Source organism: Lepidochelys olivacea (assembly GCF_965140295.1).
Source record: "Lepidochelys olivacea isolate rLepOli2 genome assembly, chromosome: 5".
NCBI classification, from domain to species: Eukaryota; Metazoa; Chordata; order Testudines; family Cheloniidae; genus Lepidochelys; species Lepidochelys olivacea.
In genome coordinates this window covers 35,349,570-35,373,771 of record NC_140415.1, presented here as the reverse complement: position 1 = coordinate 35,373,771, position 24,202 = coordinate 35,349,570, and the positions used below count along the sequence as shown (strand labels likewise).

The window sequence follows — 24,202 nt, the reverse complement described above, 5'->3', positions numbered from 1 at the left end:
TGTCTTATGTGAAAAATTATTAAACTGATGCTTTGTAAATCTTTGGATAAAGGCTTTATAACACCATAATATTTTTCTAGATCTCACATCAGATCCTAACTAGCTGTATGATGAACATCCAAGAAACATAGTAGTGCTTTACATACCACTGTTAGGCAGATAAGTTTGTCAAGTCAGTGCAATTAGAACCTTTTATATAAATTGATCCTAATAAACTCAGGAGAATAATTTTTATAAAATATAATCTAGTGTCTCCTTTAACTTCTTTAAAAAAAATTATATACAGACACACAGTTTTTTTCCTCCCTACCATATCTTTGTAACTATTTAGATACAAACAAAACTTTATCACAGCATATACCACCTGAGAAAGAATATTTCCTCTTCACATACCAAAAAAAATCTAACAAGATAAAGCCTTCAGGATTGGTCCCCACATCACACACAGGCAGCTATGATAGTGGTTGCTCTGTTATGCTCTTAAGGATTAATTTCTATAATAAAGGATAGGACCCTTTTAGATGGAAGGCACATTCTGGAATGCCTATGTTTTGGAAAAAGAACGCGGAGTACTTGTGGCACCTTAGAGACTAAAATTTATTTGAGCATAAGCTTTCTTGGGCTAAAGCCCACTAGGCCAGTGAAGTATGGGTGTGTTATATCAGTAATTCACTTGTTTGTCAGGCAGGTCCAGTGAGGCGTGCTTGACCCAAAAGCTGAAATTCACAGAAAGCCAACTTGGTAGCTGGGCTTCCCTCTTAGGAATACCCCATTTCCCACTGAAATTGATATGCAGTCTATCAACCATTAAAATAACGTAATACTTTGAAGACATTTTGCATTTTAATCTGCTAAGCAGGAGCGCACAACTGATGGCTCTGCAGCACTTGACAGGTGTCTTTCTCAATTTGTAAAAGACTGAACAGAAATTCCATATTCATACACAGACACTTTGTGAAAGTGAAATATGAGGTCATCTGTTTTGATGAAAAATACTCAATGGCTAAAACAGACTGGCAATGACAAAAAGCAATGCTTTCAAATTAATTTTTTTGTAAATGGAAAATGAAATGAAAACAAAAACTAGTAGACCACTACATTTGCCTTAATACCATGGTATCAAGATTTAAGGGAGAATTAGGTTTCCTCCAAAAGTATTAACTGAACATTATACCATTGTAGATTGCTACTGATTGGCTTTCCATAGCTTAATTCTGGAACCTGCAACTAGAAAATTCACAGGAGTCTGATTTTTGCATTCATCCTTTGAAGATTTAACATTTTCTGCCACCTGGTATCAGTATCTATTCTGAATTGCTAAATAGCAGTAAAGTTGCTGTGGGAACTCTGAAACAGGCCACCTGAGTATGTCCAGCCCCATTCTAACTAACCATTTCTCATAATACTCTTTTAATTCAAAGTCCTTATACATTTTAAGAAGAATTTTAGCATCAATGAGTAAATCACAATACTTATTAGAACTGACAAAAATATTTATCATATTGGTGAGAAAATAATTTCAATAATTAGAATCTAAAACAGTGTTGCACATTTGTGCAAACCTCTATCTATATCTCCTCAGAAACTTCACTGCCATAAAAAAGTATAGGTTGGTCACATAATTTCTATCAACGAAGTAAACATTTAGGGAGTCAATAGTTAAACCAACGTCCACGATCCACAGCATCCTCAAATGACATGCTTTTACCTCTGAATCATCATTAATACACATTCACAGACTCCTTTACTCCATAACCCCCTTTCAGTTCCAACATGTTACCCATAATGCATGTATCCATTTCCTTACGATCACAAAAAATACACAATTTTAATTTAGGTAGGTTAAAATATTTTCTTTATAGATATGGAGTCTATAAAAAGTCAGTGTACATGAAAAGTATGGGGATGAAATTAAGGTTGTACATTGATGTTTGATTGTGACAAATTACATGCATGCACTGTGGTTGGTTACATGTTGGATTTAAAAAGGAAATTTGTTGTGCAGGTGGGAAATCTATGGTTGCCAACTCCCAACTACCTCCTTCCCCGCCCCAAAATAATAGGGAACAGAGAGAGGGAGAATGTATGACATTGCTTTTAACCAAGTAAATATTCACTTTTCTACTTTAAAAAGATAGGGGCAAGTGTAATTTACACAAATATTGTCTCCTTATACTCCCCCATCTGTTGTTATCTCCTGCCTTTTACTCAGATTGTAAGCTCTTTGGGGCAGGGACTGTCTTTGTTCTGTGTTTATACAGTGCTTGGCACAAGGGGGTCCTAGACTCTATGGTAACACAAACGAACTACTAATAGAAGAAACAGCCACTCTCAAATTTCCAACTTTATTTGGACTTACACTCATAGACTTTAAGGTCAGAAGGGACCATCGTGATCATCTAGTCTGAACTCCTGCACATTGCAGGCCACAGAACCTCACCCACACATTCTTATAATAGACCCCTTATCTCTGGCTGAGTTACTGATGTCCTCAAATCATGGTTTAAAGACTTCAAGTTACAGAGAATTCATCATTTACCCTAGCTTAAACCTGCAAGGACCCATCCCCCATGCTGCAGAGGAAGGTGAAAACTACCCAGAGTCTTTTCCAATCTTACTCAGGGGGAAAATTCCTTCCTGATCCCAAATATAGTGATCAGTTAGATCCAAAGAATGTGGGCAAGACCTACCAGACCGATACCTGAGAAAGAATTCTCTGTAGTAACTCAGAGCCCTCCCCAACTCGTGTCCCATCTCTGGCCGTTGGGGATTTTTTGCTACTAGCATGCCATTGTAGGCAGTCCCACCATATCATTAGTCCATATACTTATCAAGACACGTAGGTGAATGTATATTCATTTAGCAAGCTAGATAATATGAACTACCTCTTACATATGCTCAGTGCCTGCTCAGAGAAGTCATAATGGTGAAAAGGTTAATGGTTCCATTATTTCATTCTAATGGATACAAGCCACATTAAGTAAACACTCATGATACATTGCCTATCCTACAAAATATAACAGGAGGAACTAAGTCCTTCAAAACTGAGAGTGTTAAAAGATGTCTGGAAACCAACAACTATTTTCTCACTCCCAAACATTAATCATTTAAATCAAATAAGTAAATATGTAATTTTATTTCTGGTTCTCTTAACATAACAAAACATCCTCTCAATATAATCTTTCCTTCCATTGTTTATCATAAAAGTCATAGCTATTCCCATAAGTCAATTCTGGCATGCTTCAAGAACATTGTCAGAGACCTTTTGCATTGAAATTTATATTAATTTCCCCTGTAAAAGTTGCTAGTAAGGGAAATCATTTTTCAGAAACACGCAGTGTAGTGTTAAATTTTACCTTGGGGGCCCAAATGGAAGTGTATACTAGGAAGATTCAGTGCAATGCTTTAATATTTGCTGCTTGTTGTAGTATACACCTCTACCCTGATACAATGCGACCCAAATATAACATGGGTTCACATACAATGCGGTAAAGCAAGCCCGCCCCAGCAGGGTCTGGGGGGCAGGAGCTGGGGGGGCACTTTTGGGGGCCCTGCAGGCCCAGAGTGGCCCTGGTGATTAGCAGAGTTCAGTCTATAGTAGGGTGACCACATTGCAAGAGTGAAATATCACACTGGGTGAGCCGGGGGGGGGAGGGGGGGGAGAAAGCCACAGGTGCACAGCCCCAGGAAGCTGCAAGAGGCGTGTACATACACTATACACATACATACATACATACATACACACACACACACAGAGTATAAGTTTTACACAAACAATTTAATACTGGTACACAGTGATGTGAAGCTTGGTTGCGGTGGAGGAGTCAGAGGGTGGGATATTTCCCAGGGAATGCCTTGCTGCTAAATGATGATCTAGCAATTGGCTGAGCCCTCAAGGGTTAACTCTCACACTCTACAAGGCAGCAGGAAAGAGGGAGGGCAGACAGAGACAGAGAGACACACCCTGTGTGTGTTTGAGAGACAGAGATGCACATTTCCCCTTTAAGTATGAAGAGTGGGGTCAGAAGTACACTTCCTTGTTAATTAGATCAGCAAGCTGAGACCAGACCCTAGCCACAGCTGCTGCCTAAGGCAGCAGCTCCCTCCATCCTGTGTCCCCCCTGCTCTATGGAAAATGGGGTAAGCAGAGTGCAGGAGCTGGGGGGGGGGGAACAGGAGACACCCTGACATTAGCCCCCCTCTTCTTCCCGCCCCCCCCTCCCAGCAAGCAGGAGTCTCCGGGAGCAACTCCAAGGCAGACAGCAGGAGCAGCACATGGCAGTGGGGGGAGGGACAGCAGAACTGCAGGCAACTGATAGCCTGCTGAGCAGCTGCTGCACAGGGAACTTAGGGGAGCAGGGAGCTGATAGGGGGGCTGCCGGTCCACCCTGGTTCCAACCACCCACCAGCTAGCTGCAACGGGCTGCTCTTCTTGCAAGCAGTGGACAAAGCAGGCGGCTGCCAAACAAGGTTAGAAGGGAGCACTGCACAACTTTACACGAGCATGTTCCCTAATTGATCAGCAATGTAACAACGAAACAACATTAACCAGGATGACTTTAAGTGAGGAGCTCCTGTACACAGAGAATGGAAAGGCTGGAGAACCCCGATGTACAGGCCAACAAATCTGAAACAGAACAGTCTTTAAGAGTTTGTTTATACTTGGAACACCACAGCCACCCACAGCTGCAATTGAGCTGCTGTAGCGCTTCAGTGTAGACACTTCCTACGCCAACAGAAGGGGTTCTCCCATCAGCAAGGATATCCACCTCTCCAAGAGATGGTTTCTTCCATCCACTTAGCGCTGTCTACACAGGGGCTAGGTCAACCTAACTATGCTGCTCAAGGGTGTGGATATTTCACACGCCTGCTTGACGTAGCTGGGTCAACCTAACTTTTTGGTGTAGACCAGGCCTAACTGAGGGCTGATCTACACTAGGAATTTATATCAGCATAGCCACGTACCTCAGGCATGTGAAAAATAAACACCCCTGAGAAGCCTAGCTATGCCAACTTAACCCTCAGTGTAGACACTGCTAGGTCTTCCATCAACCTAGCTATCTACTGCCTCTCGGGCAGGTGGATTACCTACAACAGTGGGAGAACCCCTCCTGTCAGTACAGGTAGTGTTTCCACTTAAACCTCTACAGCAGCACAGCTGCAGCTGTGCCACTGTAGTGGCTGAACTGTACACATACCCTGAGTAATGAAACAAGGAGATTACACCAATACTAAACGCAATCCAGGGCCAGATTCTATCCTGTAGTAAAATTCCCTGCTCTGGTATTCATATAAGTTAGAGAAGTCTAGGGACTTACACCTGCAGGCTGTGGGTCCCTAACAGTACAGCTACATTGCACTTCAAAAACCTGCAGCTGGCCTGAGCTCACACGGCTTGGGCTGAGGGTTTGTTTAACTGCAGTGTAGACATCTGGGTTCAGGCTGGAGCCCAGCCTCTAGATCTCTCCAACATGAGAAAGTCCCAGAGCTCAGGCTGCAGCTACGGTTGCCAACACTCCAGGATTGGCCTGGAGTCTCTAGGAATTAAAGATTATGTCATGTGATGAAATCTCCAAGAATACATCCAACCAAAATTGGCAACCCTAGCTGCAGCCTTGAGCCAGAACATCTACACCACAATTAAAGAGCTACACAGCCAGAGCCCGAATCAGGAGGCATGGGCCAGCCACAGGTGTCTAACTGCAGTGTAGACCATAACTTGTGGGACTCATAGGCCATCTGAGAATTAACAGAGCGCTGCTGTGCTCTATCCTGCCCTCAACATGCCTTCTCCTGCCCTCTCCCACAATGCGGGGGGAGTGTTGAGGATGGGGTAGAGGCTGGCTCTGTTATTATCTCAGCTTGTTGCTAACCCACCTTAGGGGAATTGTCAGCTTGGCAACTATAGCCAGAATAAATCTACAGATTACAAGAAACAAGTCAACCAGCAGTACTGCTGGATTTATTGCCCTGCTCAAAAAAACTGCCCTTAATATAGAGTACAGCTTTTGTCTTACACTGTGTAAAATGTAACTTGTCCTAACTTGGCGAGCACTCGCCATCTAAAAGGAATAACCTCAGCACTATCAAATAAACTTACTTTTTTAAAAGGAAAAGGCAGGAAAACAAACCAAGATAGTTTGCTAACACAATACAGTATTAGTATAAGTGTCAGAACATACCAATATACACCTAACATCTGCATATTTACTTGAAAGGCTTTTTTTTCAAATTAGCAAATTTCTTCAAAACACAACTCTTTGTACAGAAATATAAAGCAGAGTGGAATTTGATCTACACCTTTTCAACCAAAATCTGAAATGGCAATATTTTGATCTTTATGATTAAAGACTAGTGTTAAATCTTTAAATAAGGTCATGCCATTTAATTCATACATGGCTTATGAATGAACAGAGAGAATGAATCATATTCTGGGATAAGAAATTTCTTTTCTACTCTCTTACAAATGTATCTATCAATAAATTATAAAAATCTTTAGTTTCTCTATATTGTGAGATTTAGTCTTGTACTAAGCGATGATAGAGCTTTATGTTTCTGTCTAACTAAAGCTGCCACTTCTTAAACCTGAACATGTAACTGTAGCAAATTGAATATTTCTCAGCCATGCTAAATTAAACCGAATGACTACGGTGCAGTATTTAAGTAATCCTGAAATTTTAATAAAAATAATTTTAAGAGCAAAGTATTTCTTATTTTTTAAAAAAATACATTTTTACAATACCATTTATAATAATCTCTTGAAAAAAAAACCTGAATTACTTAGTTTTACCCTACTTTGTAGTTGTAGACATCTCATGAGAGATTGGCTGGGGCACAAATTTGTTTTGTGTAACTTTTAAATTTATTTAGAATAGTTTTCGCACCCAAACATGTGGATTACATTTCAGGCCTACCTAACCTTGCTCTCACACACACGCTCACACACTAGTTTGACCAGTGCCAAATTCTTTTCCATCAGTAAATGCAGCTTTAAAAAAATGTAAATATATTACTCAATATTTACAAATGATAGATACAAAAACATGTAAAGTAACCACAAAGACAGAATAGTAAGATCAACAAACAATATAGCAATTCTGAGAAAAACAATATTTCCAGAACAGAGAGACAAATTTTTGAACTACATGGCCAGCAAATTGAAGCAGGCTGGTAATCCTGATTTACCAGTTTTAGGTTTTGTCTTTTTTCCTTAACTGTCTATGAAGGCAAAGTTACAATAAAAGGTTAACATACAACAGTGTACATCGCTTGTTCTTGATTTAACAGTGTTAAAGGTCACCACTGGGCATCAACTCATCTACAACTGGTGGGCATCGCCTCTTAAAATGCTAGCTCAGATGCATCCTTGCTACAAGACTGATAACCCAACATTTGCAGCAGCCAAGCACAAAAAGGTGCAATCAAGTGAGCCTAAGAGCCAACTAACCCATGGGGGGAGGGGGGGAGTTACTGCAACAGGAAGCAACAGTGTACAGCTCAAATTCCCTCTCCTGTGCTGCAGGCAACTGAACACATGGGAAGCAGAGACTGGAGTCTCAGCAGGCCTCCTTCCTGATATTAGGTGCAGGCTGTGTTAGTGTTCTTTTGATCTAACACAGGATTATTAGAAGAGCAGGATAAATGGGGAAACAGCAGCTCTGGGGCACTCTTCTCAGGTGGCTGGTAATCAGTGTGCATGTGAGGGCTGGGAGGGGGACAGAGGTTCCTATCCCAAACAGCTCTAAAACACAGTCTACATAGTATAGCATGTCCCAGCCGACTCCCATCTTGGGGCCTGAAGTTTGTCAGCAAAAACAAAATAATATTAATAAAAAGGTAATCAAGTTCAGCTCATGCCCTCTCTCCAGGTTTGACTGCGCCTATGATTCCTTCCTCAGGACAAACCCTAGATCTTCTATCTCCAGAGTCATGCTCAACACCCTTGTATCCAAGTTGGGCTAATGGGTCACCTGCTTCAGTAAACCAGGCACCTTCCTTGGGGAGGCTGTTTGAAAGGGAGAATACTACAGGTTCTCTTTGAAGAGAAGAAGGTTCTGTACACACACAGAGGGAGTGCATTTCCAAGTAACTAATCAGGGCTCAATTAACAAACGTTCAGATAAAAGTGCCCTGAAGATATCACAGCTGCTGGAAGTTGAAAAGAAGCTGCAGCAATAAGATTATCCAGAAAGAAGCATCTACAAGTCGTTTCCAAACCTCTGCCCTAGGCATAGGAAAACATAGTTTCCGGAAAATCACTAGGCACTATTCCCCTTTTACTGGTCATAGACACACACACACACAGTATCAAAAAACTGATTTCAATGGACACCAAACACCTTCAGGAAAATATAGTCTTCCAAAAACACACTTGCAATATCTGAGAATAGCTTCTCAGAAATTAACGACCTACTTGAACTGACTTAAAAATTCTTAAGACAAAAGTAGTTGCTAATATCAGTAACACCTAATATCAGTTAAAGTCATTATGTTCATGTTTTCCTGATAAAGAATGCTAAAAGCCCAGAACATAGCAGCGTACAAGATTTTCTGCAGGAACAATGCAGTCAAGAATTATCTGAAAATGAGATCAGCTATCTGTTGTACTGCTACTATGCATCTTAGGGTTTTGAACTGGTGTTCATTTGAGCACTAAATAGGATGTTAAGCATTTATTGTTAATAAAATATAATTAACTGGCTTGTGTTTTTACTGGCAAATAGATGTAAACCAAAAGCCAAGTTAAATAAAACTACAACCTTTCAGGGCGAGGGAGTTCTCACCATCTAGATTGAAATGGGAGAGGACTCCCAGTTTTCATCTCTTGGAGTGATCCCTTATTTTCAGTGCTAGAGGTTTTGTTTGTTTTAAAAACTGGAGCCTTGCCTGAGCCACAATGTGAGAACTGTTCTTCTTGCATTACAGCACTGAAGATTGATCAAGCCTACATTTGCAGCTCTGCCAGATCTCCAAGGCTCATAGTTACTGGACTAGTTTTCTCTGTCAGATCTATATCTATATCTGTCAGTGAGGAAAAGGGCGAAACAGAAGCAAGTCACCAAATTTCCCCCCTTTGACCATGTGACAGAAGAGTAAGAACTCAGTAGGCAGCTTCCCTGCAAATTATCCCTAGCATCAATCTTTTACAATGCTTTCATGGGGAACAGAAGACATTATCTGGAACCAGCTTACATGCATACTAAGAGCTATTCAAGAACAAAATGAAGTCGGTCTGATTTTTTGACTAAATACACTTACACTCACAAAGATATGTCAAATACTTAACAGAATGTGATTTAGTCCTTAATGAACATGCTAGGCTGCTACTACTTCACACTGTTGATTTTATTTGACTTCCCAGTTTCTAGACATAAGCTAGATAAGTGAGCTTCCAAAAGTGAAGTGAGCAACAGCACTATAAGAACAGAACACTTTCAGGAAGTTTAAGACTATTCGTCATTTTCATCATGAGGGGACACAGGTATGCAACCCCATGTCCTGGATATCCCTAAGCCTCTGACTGCCAGACTGGGACTGGATGACAGGGGGTGAATCGCTCGATGATTGCCCTGTTCTGTTCATTCCCTTTGAAGCATCTGGCACTGACCATTGTCAGAAGACAGGATACTGGGCTAGATGGACCATTAGTCTGATCAAGTCATTCTTATGTTCTAAGTATGATGTACGTTTCACTGTGTGCAACAAAGTCATCATTCTCGGTTACTAATTTGTACGCAATGGAGGAGAAAAATGCTTTCATCTTATGAAAAACGATGAATGGTCCCTATGAAAACACGAAATAAAATCACTAACCATAACACATTCACAAAAAGATAGAAATCCCAAAAATAAAGTGCGTCAACATGAAATCCAGCAGTCAGTTTTCCTGCACATCAGTTATATTCTGTTAGACACTAAGAACAAGATCTTAGGAGAATTCAAAAAGAATTGTTCATTTATATCGATAACAGGGACACCCTGAGTTGCATTAGTAAGGATTACAATCCCTTCCCTCCCACCCTGTCCCCAAAGAACACAACAAAAAACCCTCCATGATCACTAAAAACAAAAACCCTAAAGCAAATCTCTAAGGGTGGTGAAAATAATAAAAGAATTTCCATATGGGCAAGTTCAAGGTTTCTTACTCCTTCTTCTGAAGCATCCCGGTTCCAGCCACCCTCAGGATACTAGATTAGAAGGACTAATAGTCCAGTCTGCTATATCAATTTGTATGTTCCTATGGAAGATTTTAAACTTCTTATGTTTAACCTTTAAATTGTCCCCTGTGAGTAAAACATGGCAAAAATTTAATGTATAAACATATCAAAATCCACACAACAGAAATTAAAAAAAAAAAAAAAAAAAAAGTGAAAACTGAGTTCATTAGAATAAAACAAAAACCCAGTGACTGAGGTTAAGTTATGATCAACAGACTAGAACCTTCTTAAAATGAACAGAAGTCTCGCTCTTTTTTATATATACACACATTCCCCATCAGAAATTAATTTTGATTAGAAAATTATGATTGGACCAGGTTTGCCAACATTTTAGCCATTTAGTTCTTCTGAGGCACATAGCTCAGAATAACACATTTAATTAGAGCAGCAACATAGAACAGTTAACCATCCAAATTCCACCAAAAATGTGCTATCTGCTGTCCCTACTGTCTTCCAGCAACTTGAGTGCAAGCACCAGACACAGAAACTGCATCACTAGCTTTTGCTTGTCTTCCTATTCCCCCACTGCATATGCATTTGTTTTGTCTTTAAAAAAAAAAAAAAAAAAAAATTGAACTTCAATTACAAATAACCCTGAGAACTAAAATCTATCATTTAACTGACTTTCTTCACAGACAAGAACGCCATTTAATAAAAAACTATGAGGCAATAATTTTTTTTTAAAAATCCCCTTTAATGTTTAAGGTTTTTCTTCCTCCCTTATTTATTGTGCTTAATAATTGTTTTAAAAAAACAAAAACGCTTGTTTTGTGACAGACAATGAGCAAAACAAAGACCCTAGCAACAGAATTTCAAACTCAAATTTGTTGTAGCTTTGGCAGTAAAAGCAAGTAAATATGGTAACTTTAAAATGAAGGCCTTGATTTAGAAAGGTACTTAAACATGTGCCTAACTACTTTAGGCAACTGAGCAGTGCCACTTAAGTCAGTGGGACTACTCAGATACTTAAATGTGCTTATGCAGTTTCCTGAATTGGGGCCAATAACATTCCCCCTATCTAATGAGCATAATGGACATAAGCTCAACACAGTACCGCAAATAAGCTCAGTAGTATTTCATCACAATAAAAATACAAGAAAAATGACAAATTAAAATTTTTGAAGAGTGAGTAAGAATTTGTTATTTTACCAAGAATTGTGTCCTTGTCACTCCGGCGTGGGCAAATCTTTGAGTAACACCCAAAACAGTGGAGATACCCCTTAACTACTCCAGTGGCCCTTCCACTATGTAATTCATGTCAGCCTCTGGCTGGCAGGTCAAGTCCTGTAGCAAATTAGGGTACGGTACATTTTACAAATTGTGCCATCACAAGTCGTTTATAGCTGAATGAGCTTCATATCAAACCAGACTTCAAGGCTGCAATTAAGTTGGTGTGCTCAGCTGATGTTTATAAATGGACAGTGTGCAGTTAGAATGGTTCTGCTCTGGCAGCTTACGCCTAACTTGAAGTCTCTTGGTCTCTTATATGGTTGCATCACAAGCAGCGAGATCAGAAAATTCATATTTATCACTCAAAATCAGGAGTAAGGAGAAATGAAGTACAAATGCTATTCCTCTGTAAACACCCTTAAAATATTAGAAAAAAAATTAAAAAATAGAAGTGTACTGTTTAGATGGGATGGAAAACCAAGGACATTGAAGACTCCACAACCTTTTCATAAGAGTAAAGATGTCAGCCATAATGTTCTATCCAAAGTCCAATTCAGGTAATTACATTTTGTCTCAGAAAATTCACTACACATTCCAAACAAATAACACATCTTTCCCTTCCTGGAAAAATGTGCCACATAGTATTGCTGTATGCTGTTAAACAATTACCACATACCATCCGAGAATTGGCTATACCCCACTATCACTGATTACGGGAATGGGAAGGAGAACAACATCATCCTCACCTTCAGTGGCAACCGTGTACAGTAAGGAGGCACACTAACTCCCCACTTCAGACAAAATCATCTGTGTTGTGATTTGTACTGGAGCTATAATCCCAGGTTTTAATCCTTGCCAGACAGCAAAGACTGCAGTACAAATTCCTGAGCCATTAGATAGAACAGATATTGGGAAATGCTATGCTGGAAGCAAAGAACAGGAGAAATCCCAGTATAATTACATGAACCCCCAAGCCCCAGAATTGGGAAACCCATTAATTTTTGGAATTTTCCCTTTATGTTGCTACAATTACTACAGAGATGTCACAATAAAACCAAATTATTTTAAGAAGGAAATAACCAAGATAACAACCAATCACCACTTAGGAGTCTCCCGGATTTACTTAGTACCCTGGATAATCAATCATACTTGACCAATAGGGTTATCAAATTAAAAACCAGAAACCATATCCTGCTCTAATTCATGAGAGAACATTTACAAGTTTTGTTGTTTATGATTTAGTCCAATTTAAAGTCATATATGTGAGGAAACGTGCTTACGAACAAAAGAAGTGCCATATGGGATCAGACCAGTGGTCAAGCAAGTCAGTTTTGTATCTCTGACAATGACTCATACCAGATTTTTCAGAGGAAGGAACAAAAAAAACCCCATAGGGAGAAATTAAGGAATGACCTGTCCATAAGGGAAGAATTTTTCCTAACCCTAGTTTGTTTGAACCTTCATGATTCAGGGGCATACAGACATATTTTTTCTTAGCTAATGTAATTACAGATAATCTCAGTATCCACACCATTTTATTAAAAGTAACACTTCCTCTCTTAGTAACCTCTTGGCCCCAATGACATTTTGTATCAATCTGTTCTGCAGATATGCTTTATGAAAAGAAAAGTATTTCTTTTTGTCAGTTTTAAATTTGCTGCCATTCAATTCAATTGAATGTCTGTTTGTTCCTTCCATTACTGAAAAGAATAGATAGGAATATCTCAATTACCTTTTTTGTACCACTCATTTTATATACCCCCATCAACTCTCATCTAAACTAATCATTGCCAATTTTTTAATTTGAAGACAGTGATCAACTCAGAAAATAAAGTGCTTGTGTTCGCCTGCTTCGCTATATATATATATATATTAAAAAAAAAACTAAAATAAAGTTTTAAGTCTAATTACTCGTTCTCAAATCACAGATCTATATCATTTGTAGTGATCCATAAAGTGGTTTGTAAACATTGCCTCAGGTTATGTAGGAAGAATGAACTGGGCCCCTTTAATTAAGTGCACAGAGATACCACAAAAGAACTTTGTGTGTGGTGGATAGAGGGATAGAGAAAAATGTGTGATTGTGCAAGGCTTCTGTCCTGGGCATTTTGCTAGAGTAATAATATGTGAATTAAAATAAAATTAAACAAAAGACTAGACAGATTTCTCGGCTGCCTGCAGGACGAACAAGCTCTGAGCTGCCAATTGAATAAATTATGATTCTGCCAAGAAGCCAGATGAAGCCAATGGTATACCGCCTACAGCTTGGCATTACAGCTCTGAACATTCCATACAAACAACAAAGGAAGCAAAATACTGGATATTTTATCTGGCTAGATTTTAAAATAAATAAGAATGTTTTCTTTCAATTTTTCAATCTATGTAATTTTTCCCACGAATAAGTAAGTAGATGCTAAACACTGATCCACTCAAGTTTGAGTCTTTGTAGCATACTTACATAAACACATTCTTTTTATTATAAAATTAGTCATTTTCCTCCTATAATTATGCTAGGATTTTCAACTTTCATGAGACATAAAACAGAAGTCCTGATTGCTTGAGTTCATTAAATACCACAATGCTCTTTGTGAGAATACGTGGTAATACTGGTGCTTTAGCTAAATTCCACCTATGATAATTCCATCCTGCCTTCAACTGCAATTTAATTTGGAAGAAACATTCTTCAGTTCCTGCTTAAATTAATGCTGCAGTTCGCTGTTAAACAATTGTTGTAGTTCACCCAGTAATGGCTGTATTTCTATGGTGGACGAAGCAATTTCTATGCAGCTGGTATAACCGTTTGAATTTATAAAACTTTCTGGAATTTTTTGGGATGAGATGCAATACATAAATACATGATTATTATTTAATTTATACTACCTAGAAGTTCTCCAACTGCACTGTGCACATTTAGTTTTATTAAAACATGTTTGTTGTCAAATTGATCAACTATCCACTGGTCAAACATGCTCTGGATAAACAACATTAACTATATTACAGCTGACATATTCTCATGCTACTGAGTTGAAGAAATAAACTTGACAAATGTTTACCATAAGAATATGCTCAAATATCTGGACTGTTTTTGAAAAAAAGTCATTCAAAGTTTATGGCTTCTTTTTTAAAAACAGCAAGAAAAATATTTTTACACAATATTTACTCCTGACAGAATTCTGCGCCCATGTGAGGGCGCAGAATTCATATGGCCCACATATTTCTGTGTCCTCTGTGCAGAAAAATGCAAAAGAAATCTGCGGGGTGGACATGCGTCTCTTCCCTGGCAGCCCAGGCAGTGCGTCTGTTCCAGAGTGCCTGGAGCAGCTTCAGAGACGCAAATCACTGCGGAGGGGAATGGGGCTTGGTGTGCGTGCCTGCAGGGGAGATGTTGATCGCCGAGGCAGCGCTTTAACGTGGCTTGTGTGGTTGCAGCACAGCGCCGGGAGAGAGTTCTCACAGCGCTCAAAAAAAAAAAAAACCACTTTCATGAGGGGCACAGCTCCCAGCACTGGGGCACTGTCTAGACTGGCGTTTTACAGCACTGAAACTTGCTGCGCTAGTGGGGTGTGTTTTTTCACCCCCCTGAGCAAGAAACTTGCTGTGTTATAAATTGCTAATGTAGACAAGCTTTCAGTTCCTCTCTCTTGATACTGTGGCTGGAGGGGTATGGAGGAGGGTTCTCCATTCTCAGTCAATTCCTCCAGGAGTATAAAAACCTGTAAAAGTTTTAAGGTCCGTACATTGCCAGAGTGATGTAAAGCCTTACAAATGACAGTAAGGGAATCAGCTAGGAAGATTTATACGCTTTCTCACTTTTTTCTTGTGCCAAAGTGACATAGTGGGGTTAGATTTCTACTTACCCATTTTTTTTAAAAAAGAAGACTTTTGTGGGCAAATAAAACATTTACCAAGCAGTCAATAAAATGTCAGGACAATCAGAACCACACACTTCCTGAAGTATCCAGCTAAGTCCAGGACAATGATTAGCAAAACTGAATGACTTTCATGTGTGAAAGTCTGAGCAATTTAAAATGATATTTCCCCCCGCCCCTCCCTATTTGGTGTTCTGTAATGTAATTTAAATGAAAATCCAGGATTATAACTGGAATGCAGGGTATTACTTACCAACTATCTGTAACTTAACTTTCATGTGTTTAGGAAATGCTGAATAGTTATTGTGACTTTTTTCTGTATTGCAGTTTAAATAACTTACCAAAACAATTGAAACTGGTGTCATTATACGGCATTATTTTGACAAACAACATCTGTAGAATTTTGCAGAATTTTTAACTTTTTAGCAAAAGATTTTTAATTTTTTGGTGCAGAATCCCCCCAGGAGTAAATATGAAAATGAATAATGTTTCAGATGTGACTTCTGCAATATTGAACTTATTCCTGTCATACTCCCAATATGCAGTCTCACAAAACACTTCCCTCATAAACCAATCACTTCTTGTATTACCTATATGGGATTAGATGCTCCAGAGTTCCTCCGTGCCACCAGTGAATTTGAAGAGTTAAAGTGAGAATTTCATGAAGAAAACTTTTCAAATGCATCAGATTTAATTCCATTCACCTTTCACATTCCTTGTATTTAAATAATCATAGTCTTCAGCATACCTTAAGAAGCTGTTTGCCAATTGTTGGGCTCATCTTCTCATCCACCATAAGAATTACTATTCCTCTGTCATCCATACCTCGACGTCCTGCACGACCAGACATCTGAATATATTCACCTGAGGAGATCTAGAAGTAGAACAAAAAAACCTCTAACTTTTGCTGTAATTTAAGCGACAGCGGCACATTGATCCCATTGCATGTTACAGTGACTGAAAATTGCATTAAAAAATACCAAAGGGTGGTATAACAGATGTGACCTTTTCATGGAGTTAAAGTAACCATACAATTCACAAAGCCACAGGTCCATGACTAAGGGCTTGTCTATACAGCCCCGCAGTACAGACTCTCAGGGGAGAAGGATGTGAGCTGCAGCATGCAGTAAAGTGGCGCGCTGTAAATGCGGCTCAACATTTTAGTGCATACTGCAATTACCCCTCCCGCAGTCCACACTGTGAGGCCATGTACACAAGCCCTGAAGCACTAAGGGGCTTGTCTATACCGGGAAACTCAGGTACATTTTCCAAATTAACTGAAGGTGTGAACTAAAAGTGGATTAGATAAATTGTATTAAACCTCTGTGTGGATGCTCTCATTCAGAATTAAAGTGGCCTTAATCTGGTTTATTTTAAACTAAATACAATTAAGACCACTTTAATTCTGAATGAGAACATCCACACAGAGGTTTAATACAGTTTATCTAATCAACTTTTAATTAACACCTTTAGTTAATTTGGAAAAACATTCTTGAGTATCCTAACATTGGCAAGTCCTTAGACATCACTGGGGTTTGTTTGTTTGTTGGGGGCGGGGGGCTGCATCTAATGTATCATGAGATTGCTGCGGGAGGAAGAGGTTAGTGAAAAAGTATGAATTCCAGTGTCCTCTGTATGCTGATAACAGCAAGCGCTGTATTTCCATCTCGATCAACTCAGAAACTGTAGTGGAGAGTGTCACCTAGTGCCTAGTGAGTATTGGGTTTTGCATTAGTCACTGGAAAACTACTTTCCCAGGTTTTTCATATGAAAGGGGAACAATAAATGGTTTGTTGGGAAAGATTCTGACAGGAAACATGGTTTCAGAATTGCGAAGAGGTTGTGTAGAATCTTTCAAATTTTTTAGACATATAGATCTAGCCTGTGTTTGGGTGTCCTTCTACTATTTTTATTAAAATAAAGTGTGTCTTTATGCATACTCTATAATGAACCTAGAATTTTAAAAGAGGGCAGTTACAGATTTGAACATTTTAATATGAATTGCACATTATTTAAAAATTACATTGATTCTGATTTTGAATGAAGTAAGAGCTTTGAAGTAAATATTTTTACTGCAGTGGATAAAGTGTCTCCAAAACAAATTCATTTCTCAGAACTATCTTCTATATGAATTTAAACAACTAAACTCACAATTATTCATCCCTGCATATTGAATCGCACTTACCCATCTGAAATCTTTCCCATCAAATTTACGGGCACTTGTGAACAGCACTGTCCTGGCTGGCATATTAATTCCCATAGCAAAGGTCTCAGTTGCAAATAAGGCCTAAATAAATAGACAACAGTATTAGACAACAAAATAAGAATTTGTAACTTTATAACATTTAAACTATAAGAAGCAGCTACTTAAGACTTTTCCACATTTTATATCAGATTTAAATGTACAATACATGTCTGAAACTGCAAACACTTATTTACCTGAACTATGCATGACATTAGATAAAATGTTGCCAATATCTAGGTACTTATAATACTTCCGCCCCCCAATATGGGTACACCCCAAATACTAAAAACTGGAACAAGAACAATCTCTCCCCACTATTTCCCTCAACAGAAGAAACGTATTAACTAGTTTATAGTTATATGTTTATGTGGGCATGTGAAAAATGGACAGATAGCAAAAGTCTAAGAGGTGAGTTTTGCATTAAATACTGAAAACAGTGAAGTTAGTGACCATTTTTAACTATTTTGATAGTGAGCCTTATAGTTTTGGCCCAGATTCTGCGATCATTTTGTTACCTTAGCTCACATGTTTTTTTGTTTAGATTAATGCATCAGGAAGGTCTCTTTACATTTCATCTCCTGATCAAGCTGAGAATTTAAATATACAGTGAAGGAGCTCATAAAAAGACGAATTGTGGGGAAAAAAGGGAAAGACATACATCTATAAAGAATAGAGCACAATTATTTCTTCCACCTTTCTCATAAAAAATATTTTTGTTATCTTTAGAACTTTATCACATCAAAGACGGTAAGCCAAAATTATTGCAGATCAAGCCAATTCTATGAAAAAATTATTTTCAGAGTTTTAAAACACTATTTACCCCCGCCTACAAAGTCAGCAATGATATTTTAGTCATGAAAAATAAAGAGTGTTAGTGAATTACAAGCAATCCTGCAACCAGCTTTCAGGACAGTGTTCTCATAACAACAATAAATTATATTACGTGGGTATATGGTTGTGTGTCCTGCTGGGAATGTTTCAACTCCCCACCCCACAGTAACAGCGACTGATTTCATTTCTTGAAAGCACTTACTGTTCATTTTTAAGGCTTTTATTTTAACTAAATCACAATACTGAGAGAAGGTTTCAGAGTAGCAGCCGTGTTAGTCTGTATTCGCAAAAAGAAAAGGAGTACTTGTGGCACCTTAGAGACTAACCAATTTATTTGAGCATAAGCTTTCGTGAGCTACAGCTCACTTAGGTGCCACAAGTACTCCTTTTCTTTTTGTGAATACTGAGAGCAGAATTCTGCCTAGGATAAACCTAGGATATGTGTGGAGTATATAGATTAGCATCTACAAAGGCGTTAAATAATTTGTTTGCAATGTTGTTGTAGATGTGTTGGTCCCAGAATATGAGAGTCTAGGAAACTAGAGTGTGTAAGCTAAATACAAGATGGGACAGATTGTTAAGCATAAGGGATTCAAACTTGTAGGAGACCACTTAAAATGAAGTGGGCAATTAATACTTCTCCAGTTGTAGGACAATGGAGGGTTAGTAGGAAGCAAGGTATGTGTGGTGGGGCACCGGCCCCACCCCATGAGAAAGAGGGCTGGAACAGGCCAGAGAGGCTGCACAGACCAGCAGCCAATCAGCAAAGGCCTGTGGAGAGCCAATCAGGGCAAAGGAAGAGGCAGCTGAGCAGGGCCAAGCTGGGCCCTATATAAGGGCTGTGTAGCAGAGGAGAAGGTGGTCTCTCCCTGACTAGCGAGGGAGGAGGACTGGCTCTGAAGTAAGGAGGTAGCACCTTGGACAGAGCAGTGCTGGGCAGGCTTGGAGAAGCAGAGGCGAGCTCTGGCCCAGTTACCTGCCAGGCTGCAGCCCCTGTTAAAAAGGGTCAAGAAGGTGCACAGGGCCAAAGGGGAAGTGGCCCAGGGAAGACAGGCAGACAAGAGGGGAGAGAAGGAGGGTAGAGAGAGGCTTCCGCTAGAGGGTCTCTGGCCAGGACCCAGAGTAGCGGGTGGGCCTGGGTCCACCCCCCCCCACTTTCCCCCTTGCACTGCACCTGGCCACAGAGGAGTGTGGCCAAGACACACTGCAACTTGCCCCTGAGGGCAGTGTCCTGAAGTGGATATCGCCAAGCAGGGAGCAAGGCGGTTCCCGAATCAACAGAGCAGACAACAGGTGAAACCACGTGCAGAGGGTGCTCTGCAGGGGACAAGAGCTAATTCCCAGAGCAACCAGCAGGAGGCGCCAGTGATGGTGAGTCATGACCCCGTCAGTGTGTTACAAGTTGTTGAAATGCGCCATAAAACCAGTCTCTATTAAGTCCATGGTTTTTAGTGTCCAGCACAGTTATGAATATAAGTTACCAGCTTGTCTTTTAAAGATGTTATGCACTTTTCCTTTGAGAACAATCTATCCCTTCTTATATTTAGCTTCAACACTCTAGTTTCCTTCTCCAGACCTGAAAAAGAGTTCTGTGAAGCTTGAAAGTTTGTCCCTTCCACCAACAGAAGTTGGTCCAATAAAAGAGATTTCTTCACCCACCTTTTCTCTTTTAGGTAATGTGAGTTAATTGGTAATCAATTCAAATTACAAGAGGAGCAAGAACTCTAGACTAGACATACCCTTACTCATTCTAGAACAGAATGGAGGGTTTGGCAACTGGCTGCACTCAGTCTGGGGTTTTGTCTACACAGCAGTTTTTTGTGTTTGGAGTTTGTGTACTACTATAGTAGCAGATGGAGGCTCATAATAGAGAATTAAAAAAAAAGTTCTTCTGAAGCTAGATTCCCTGAATTGTTACCGCTTTGGGAAGTACAGGACAGGAAATGGGAAAAATTTATATAGATGAAATTCTATAATTTACTGCAATTCTCATATTGAACATGTAATTTATTTTTTGCATTTTTTAAAAAAAATATTGAACTGTTACAATTGGAGCTATAAAGCACCCAAATAAAAAGATACCTAAAGCAACAGAACACTGGTAAATACACTGACTTTTCATTTAGGTGCCCTCCCTCCTCCACGCCCAGCTCCCTTAAGGAACAGCTGGTGCTTGGGAAAAGTGTTTCTAAGGTGGAAAAAAGGCACATAGTGAGAAGCCTGATATGTTTGTTCTCACTGGAAAATGAGTCATCTAGTCATGAATACTTAAAAATAAAGTGGCGCCTCAGAGGAAGGAACTAAAAGCCAATTGTGTTAGTAGAAATTAGTAGAAAAACTCAAGCTTTCCAGAACTGTTGCATGTGTGTTTGAAGAAACAGACCTCTAGATAGTAAGCTTCACAAGCCCTTCTTCTCTGGGGCTGAAACTAGCGCTCCCCTTGTAACTAAAGCTCCGATCCCTGCCCCCAGCTGAAACCAGGAGTGGAGCTGAAGTCCCAATCCACAGCGCACCTTCCCCTCCCTCCACTGAAGCCGGGAACCAAGCAGCTTTTTTGGTTGGTTTGCGGTGCTGCCTGATTGAGGACTTCCAGTTTCACAGGGTGTTCGTTAGACTGGTAAGTACATAACTCTAGTGTTCATATTTTTGAGGTTCTACTGCCCCACAATGTACTACTGTACATTTCCAAGGTAGTGAAAGCTAAAATAATGATTATGAAAAATACACAGACTTGTACCTAAATACAGAGGTATGAACTACATACCTTTATCAATCCTTCAGAAAAAAGAATTTCAATGGTTTCCTTTAAAATAGGAAGCAAACCACCATGATGGATGCCAATTCCTCGCTTCAAAAGAGGAAGCACATGCTCAACCTGTGAATACAGAGGGTAAGTGAATATGTCTATTTTGATATACTTTTAAACAAAAAGATAATAATTATATGTAAAACATTTAACAGCTTGCTCTTATAGTTTTCATGTTATCCAACAATTTACATGCAAACAGATAAACAGACTTTGACTGATTAAAAATTCACCCCCAACAAAAAGTGGTCCAAGACAGAGGTCAGTTTTGGCTACTTGTTCTAGCACCTCAGATCACATATAAGAGGAATCTCTGATCCACAAGACGTAGTAGCGTCTAGGCGTTCTATTCAAGCATTAAAAATTAAACAGGAAAATTTCCAAATCCACTGTGAAAGAGCATATAAGAAGTGACAGTGGAAAGAAACAGAAATCTCTACTTTCTTGTGACCCTTGAGCACTCCGTGGAAAGTGATACATTTATCTATGAAAGTAGAATGAGAAAATATGGGATGTTTTGATTATTTCCTCTCCCAGCCAGGGGAAACAGATATTCCCTAAGCCAGTGAAGCAAACCTGACCTTGCTATTATGCCCAAGCAGCACTTTACCTGTTGCTTCCAAAGGAGAAGGTAAATAGAACTGCTGACTTGATGAACATATATATCCAGACTTCCAAATAAAACAAATTTGAAGACCATAATCATTGCATCAATTTCAGCCAATCATATCCCTTAGTTTGTCAACATTCCAAACACTCATAGCTTTGTTCAATATTCATAACAACTCAGCATTTTCTTACTGCTAAGCATGGTCTAAGTCACTTTAAAAATGAGAATATTTAAATTTGTAAGTTTACTTAAGAGTTTTTCTTACCCACATAGGGCATTTTTGGAAAATCAATATCTTCATACACCTAAAAAGTGGTTTTGTTTGGCTGCAATTTGATCATAAATTTATAGTCTTGAATTATCTTGTTCTGTGAAAGCAGAATGTTCTGTTTGCAAACACTATATAGTTCAAATTCTGAACACTTTAAATTCTTCTAATCGAATCTAAAAGTCCAAAATTATTTTTAAATAAACATATACTCACTTGGTTAGCTTTGTTAATTAGAACTTGTTTTGTTCAGTTTCAGTGTTAAAACTGATCCAAGTATTCTTTCAGGATTAGATTTAATTATCCATAACAGGCAAAATATCAACCTATCCCATATACTATGAATAGGATTCCATTGTTAAAAGCTTCATATATCTATATCTGTGTGTGTATATATCTAGACTATATATAACACACCAGATTGCAAAATAGTTTCAATTTTTTTCATTCTGAATCCTGATTTTCAACTGCTCTGAACATTTACAAAAACTCAAAGGCTGAACTTTCCATGGCCTGTCTGAGAACAAGTAATTTTTTCTTTTTAAGACCTGGGTAAACTGCATTAAGTCATTATATAAGTTAAAGGAAATGGAAAAAAAAAAAATCAGTCTTCCTGTTCTTCCGTCAGCTGTTCTCATGCAGTTAACTCCAAAACAGCTCCACTTTGAAAGCTGCAACTTTGCATGCTAATAGTCCTTAATGGAGAGTAGCAGCTTAGTCGGGTTTTGACAAAGAGAAAAGTATTAGTGATTGAAAAATTTCTGAGCACGCTTACCGGTTATCTACCAAGATTTTTTTTTAACAGAGCCTCATGAAGTGACATCATAAAGTGAGGCTGGCAGAACTTAAAAGCTCCCTGTTTTGCCTCAATGGCCTCGTCTATGCTAGGAACTTTTAGGAGAGATTCCTGCAATTAGTGAAGCTGAACCGGCGGTAGCACTGGTGAGTTTTTTTCCCTAACACAGGTATGGCCAAAAGCACAAGGGCTGCTACTCCTGTGGCAATTTCCACCTTTCACTGAATCACAACAAAACTCTCCAAAAGGCTAATCAATAACAGGACGAGAAAAAGTTGTACATATAGAGCAAAATAAAAAAAATTAATCCATAATTTTAGTAATTTACAAATGTGTTGCATTTTCAGTATTCTGCAAACTATTTTTTTATTTATTTCTATTTTTTCCATTGTAAAGATGCAACCATTCTCCTATAAATTGGCATGCAGCTGCTCTGTTAACTTGACTTTACAAAAAAAATGACAAGGCAAAATTTCATAAAGAATAGAGAATCAATATCAGTCAGTACATTTGAGCAACTTTCAACCAAAAGAAGTTTTCCACTTATTTGGAGATGTACACTTTATTAAAAAATAAGTCATTTAAAGTTATCCAGAAAATTGAGTAGAGCTATGGTTCAAAACAGTAGTAAAGTATCTATACCCTCTATGTTTTAATTTAGCCCTCACTTTCAATCAAAACAATCTACTGACATTATTCAAAATACGGTTCATAAACAATCCATCATATATTTATTTAAAATACACTGTAGCATATCAGGTATTAATTTTAGTATATGTTCACTGAAATTATTCTTAAGCAACCTCCACACTCACCTGAGGAAGTTTCTTGTCTTCATCAGACAGACAGTCAATTGCATTATTAAATACTTCTTCAACCATCTTTTTTTCTTCATCTAAAAATGGAAACATCTACACATAAGCAAAATTTTTCCTGCAAATACCAGCATGTTCGTTTTGTAAACCATGTCAAATATAACTGATTACTTTTTATAATGTAACCTTTAAAATAGTTATGCTGAAAGTTAGGAAGTCAACATACATACTCAACTAGTTAAAGAAAGTGACCTCCTAAAGTTACCTTACTTGTACAATTGAAACACATGTATGAGGTACCAAGATAAAGGGTATAATTATGCAGCTGTACACTTAAACTAATTAAAAAAATGTTTTATTTACATGTAGAGGGGAGAATTTTTAATTGCAATGATTACAGTCTGATAGTTGTACATGTGGATTATGGGAACAAATATCCCGCTGCATGTGACAGTGAATGCTACAATTAATTACACTGCCAGCATTGTGCAAAGACAGTCTGACAGGTAGACAAGGTCCCTGCCCTGAAGAGTTCACAATCGACAATGACTTCTCTTACAACTCTCTATATACAG

At 38.7% G+C, this 24,202-nt stretch overlaps 1 protein-coding gene across 1 annotated transcript in view; it reads right to left on the bottom strand.

Annotated features, from left to right (window-relative positions):
- Positions 1–24,202, bottom strand: part of MTREX (Mtr4 exosome RNA helicase) — a 100,831-nt gene that overhangs the window by 47,935 nt on the left and 28,694 nt on the right. The window contains exons 12-15 of the mRNA XM_084629347.1: positions 23,628–23,707; positions 21,097–21,207; positions 17,442–17,543; positions 16,005–16,130 (exon numbers count right to left, since the gene is read on the bottom strand). Coding sequence (XP_084485473.1) covers positions 16,005–16,130; positions 17,442–17,543; positions 21,097–21,207; positions 23,628–23,707 — 419 coding nt within the window. The remainder of the gene's footprint in view (positions 1–16,004; positions 16,131–17,441; positions 17,544–21,096; positions 21,208–23,627; positions 23,708–24,202) is intronic.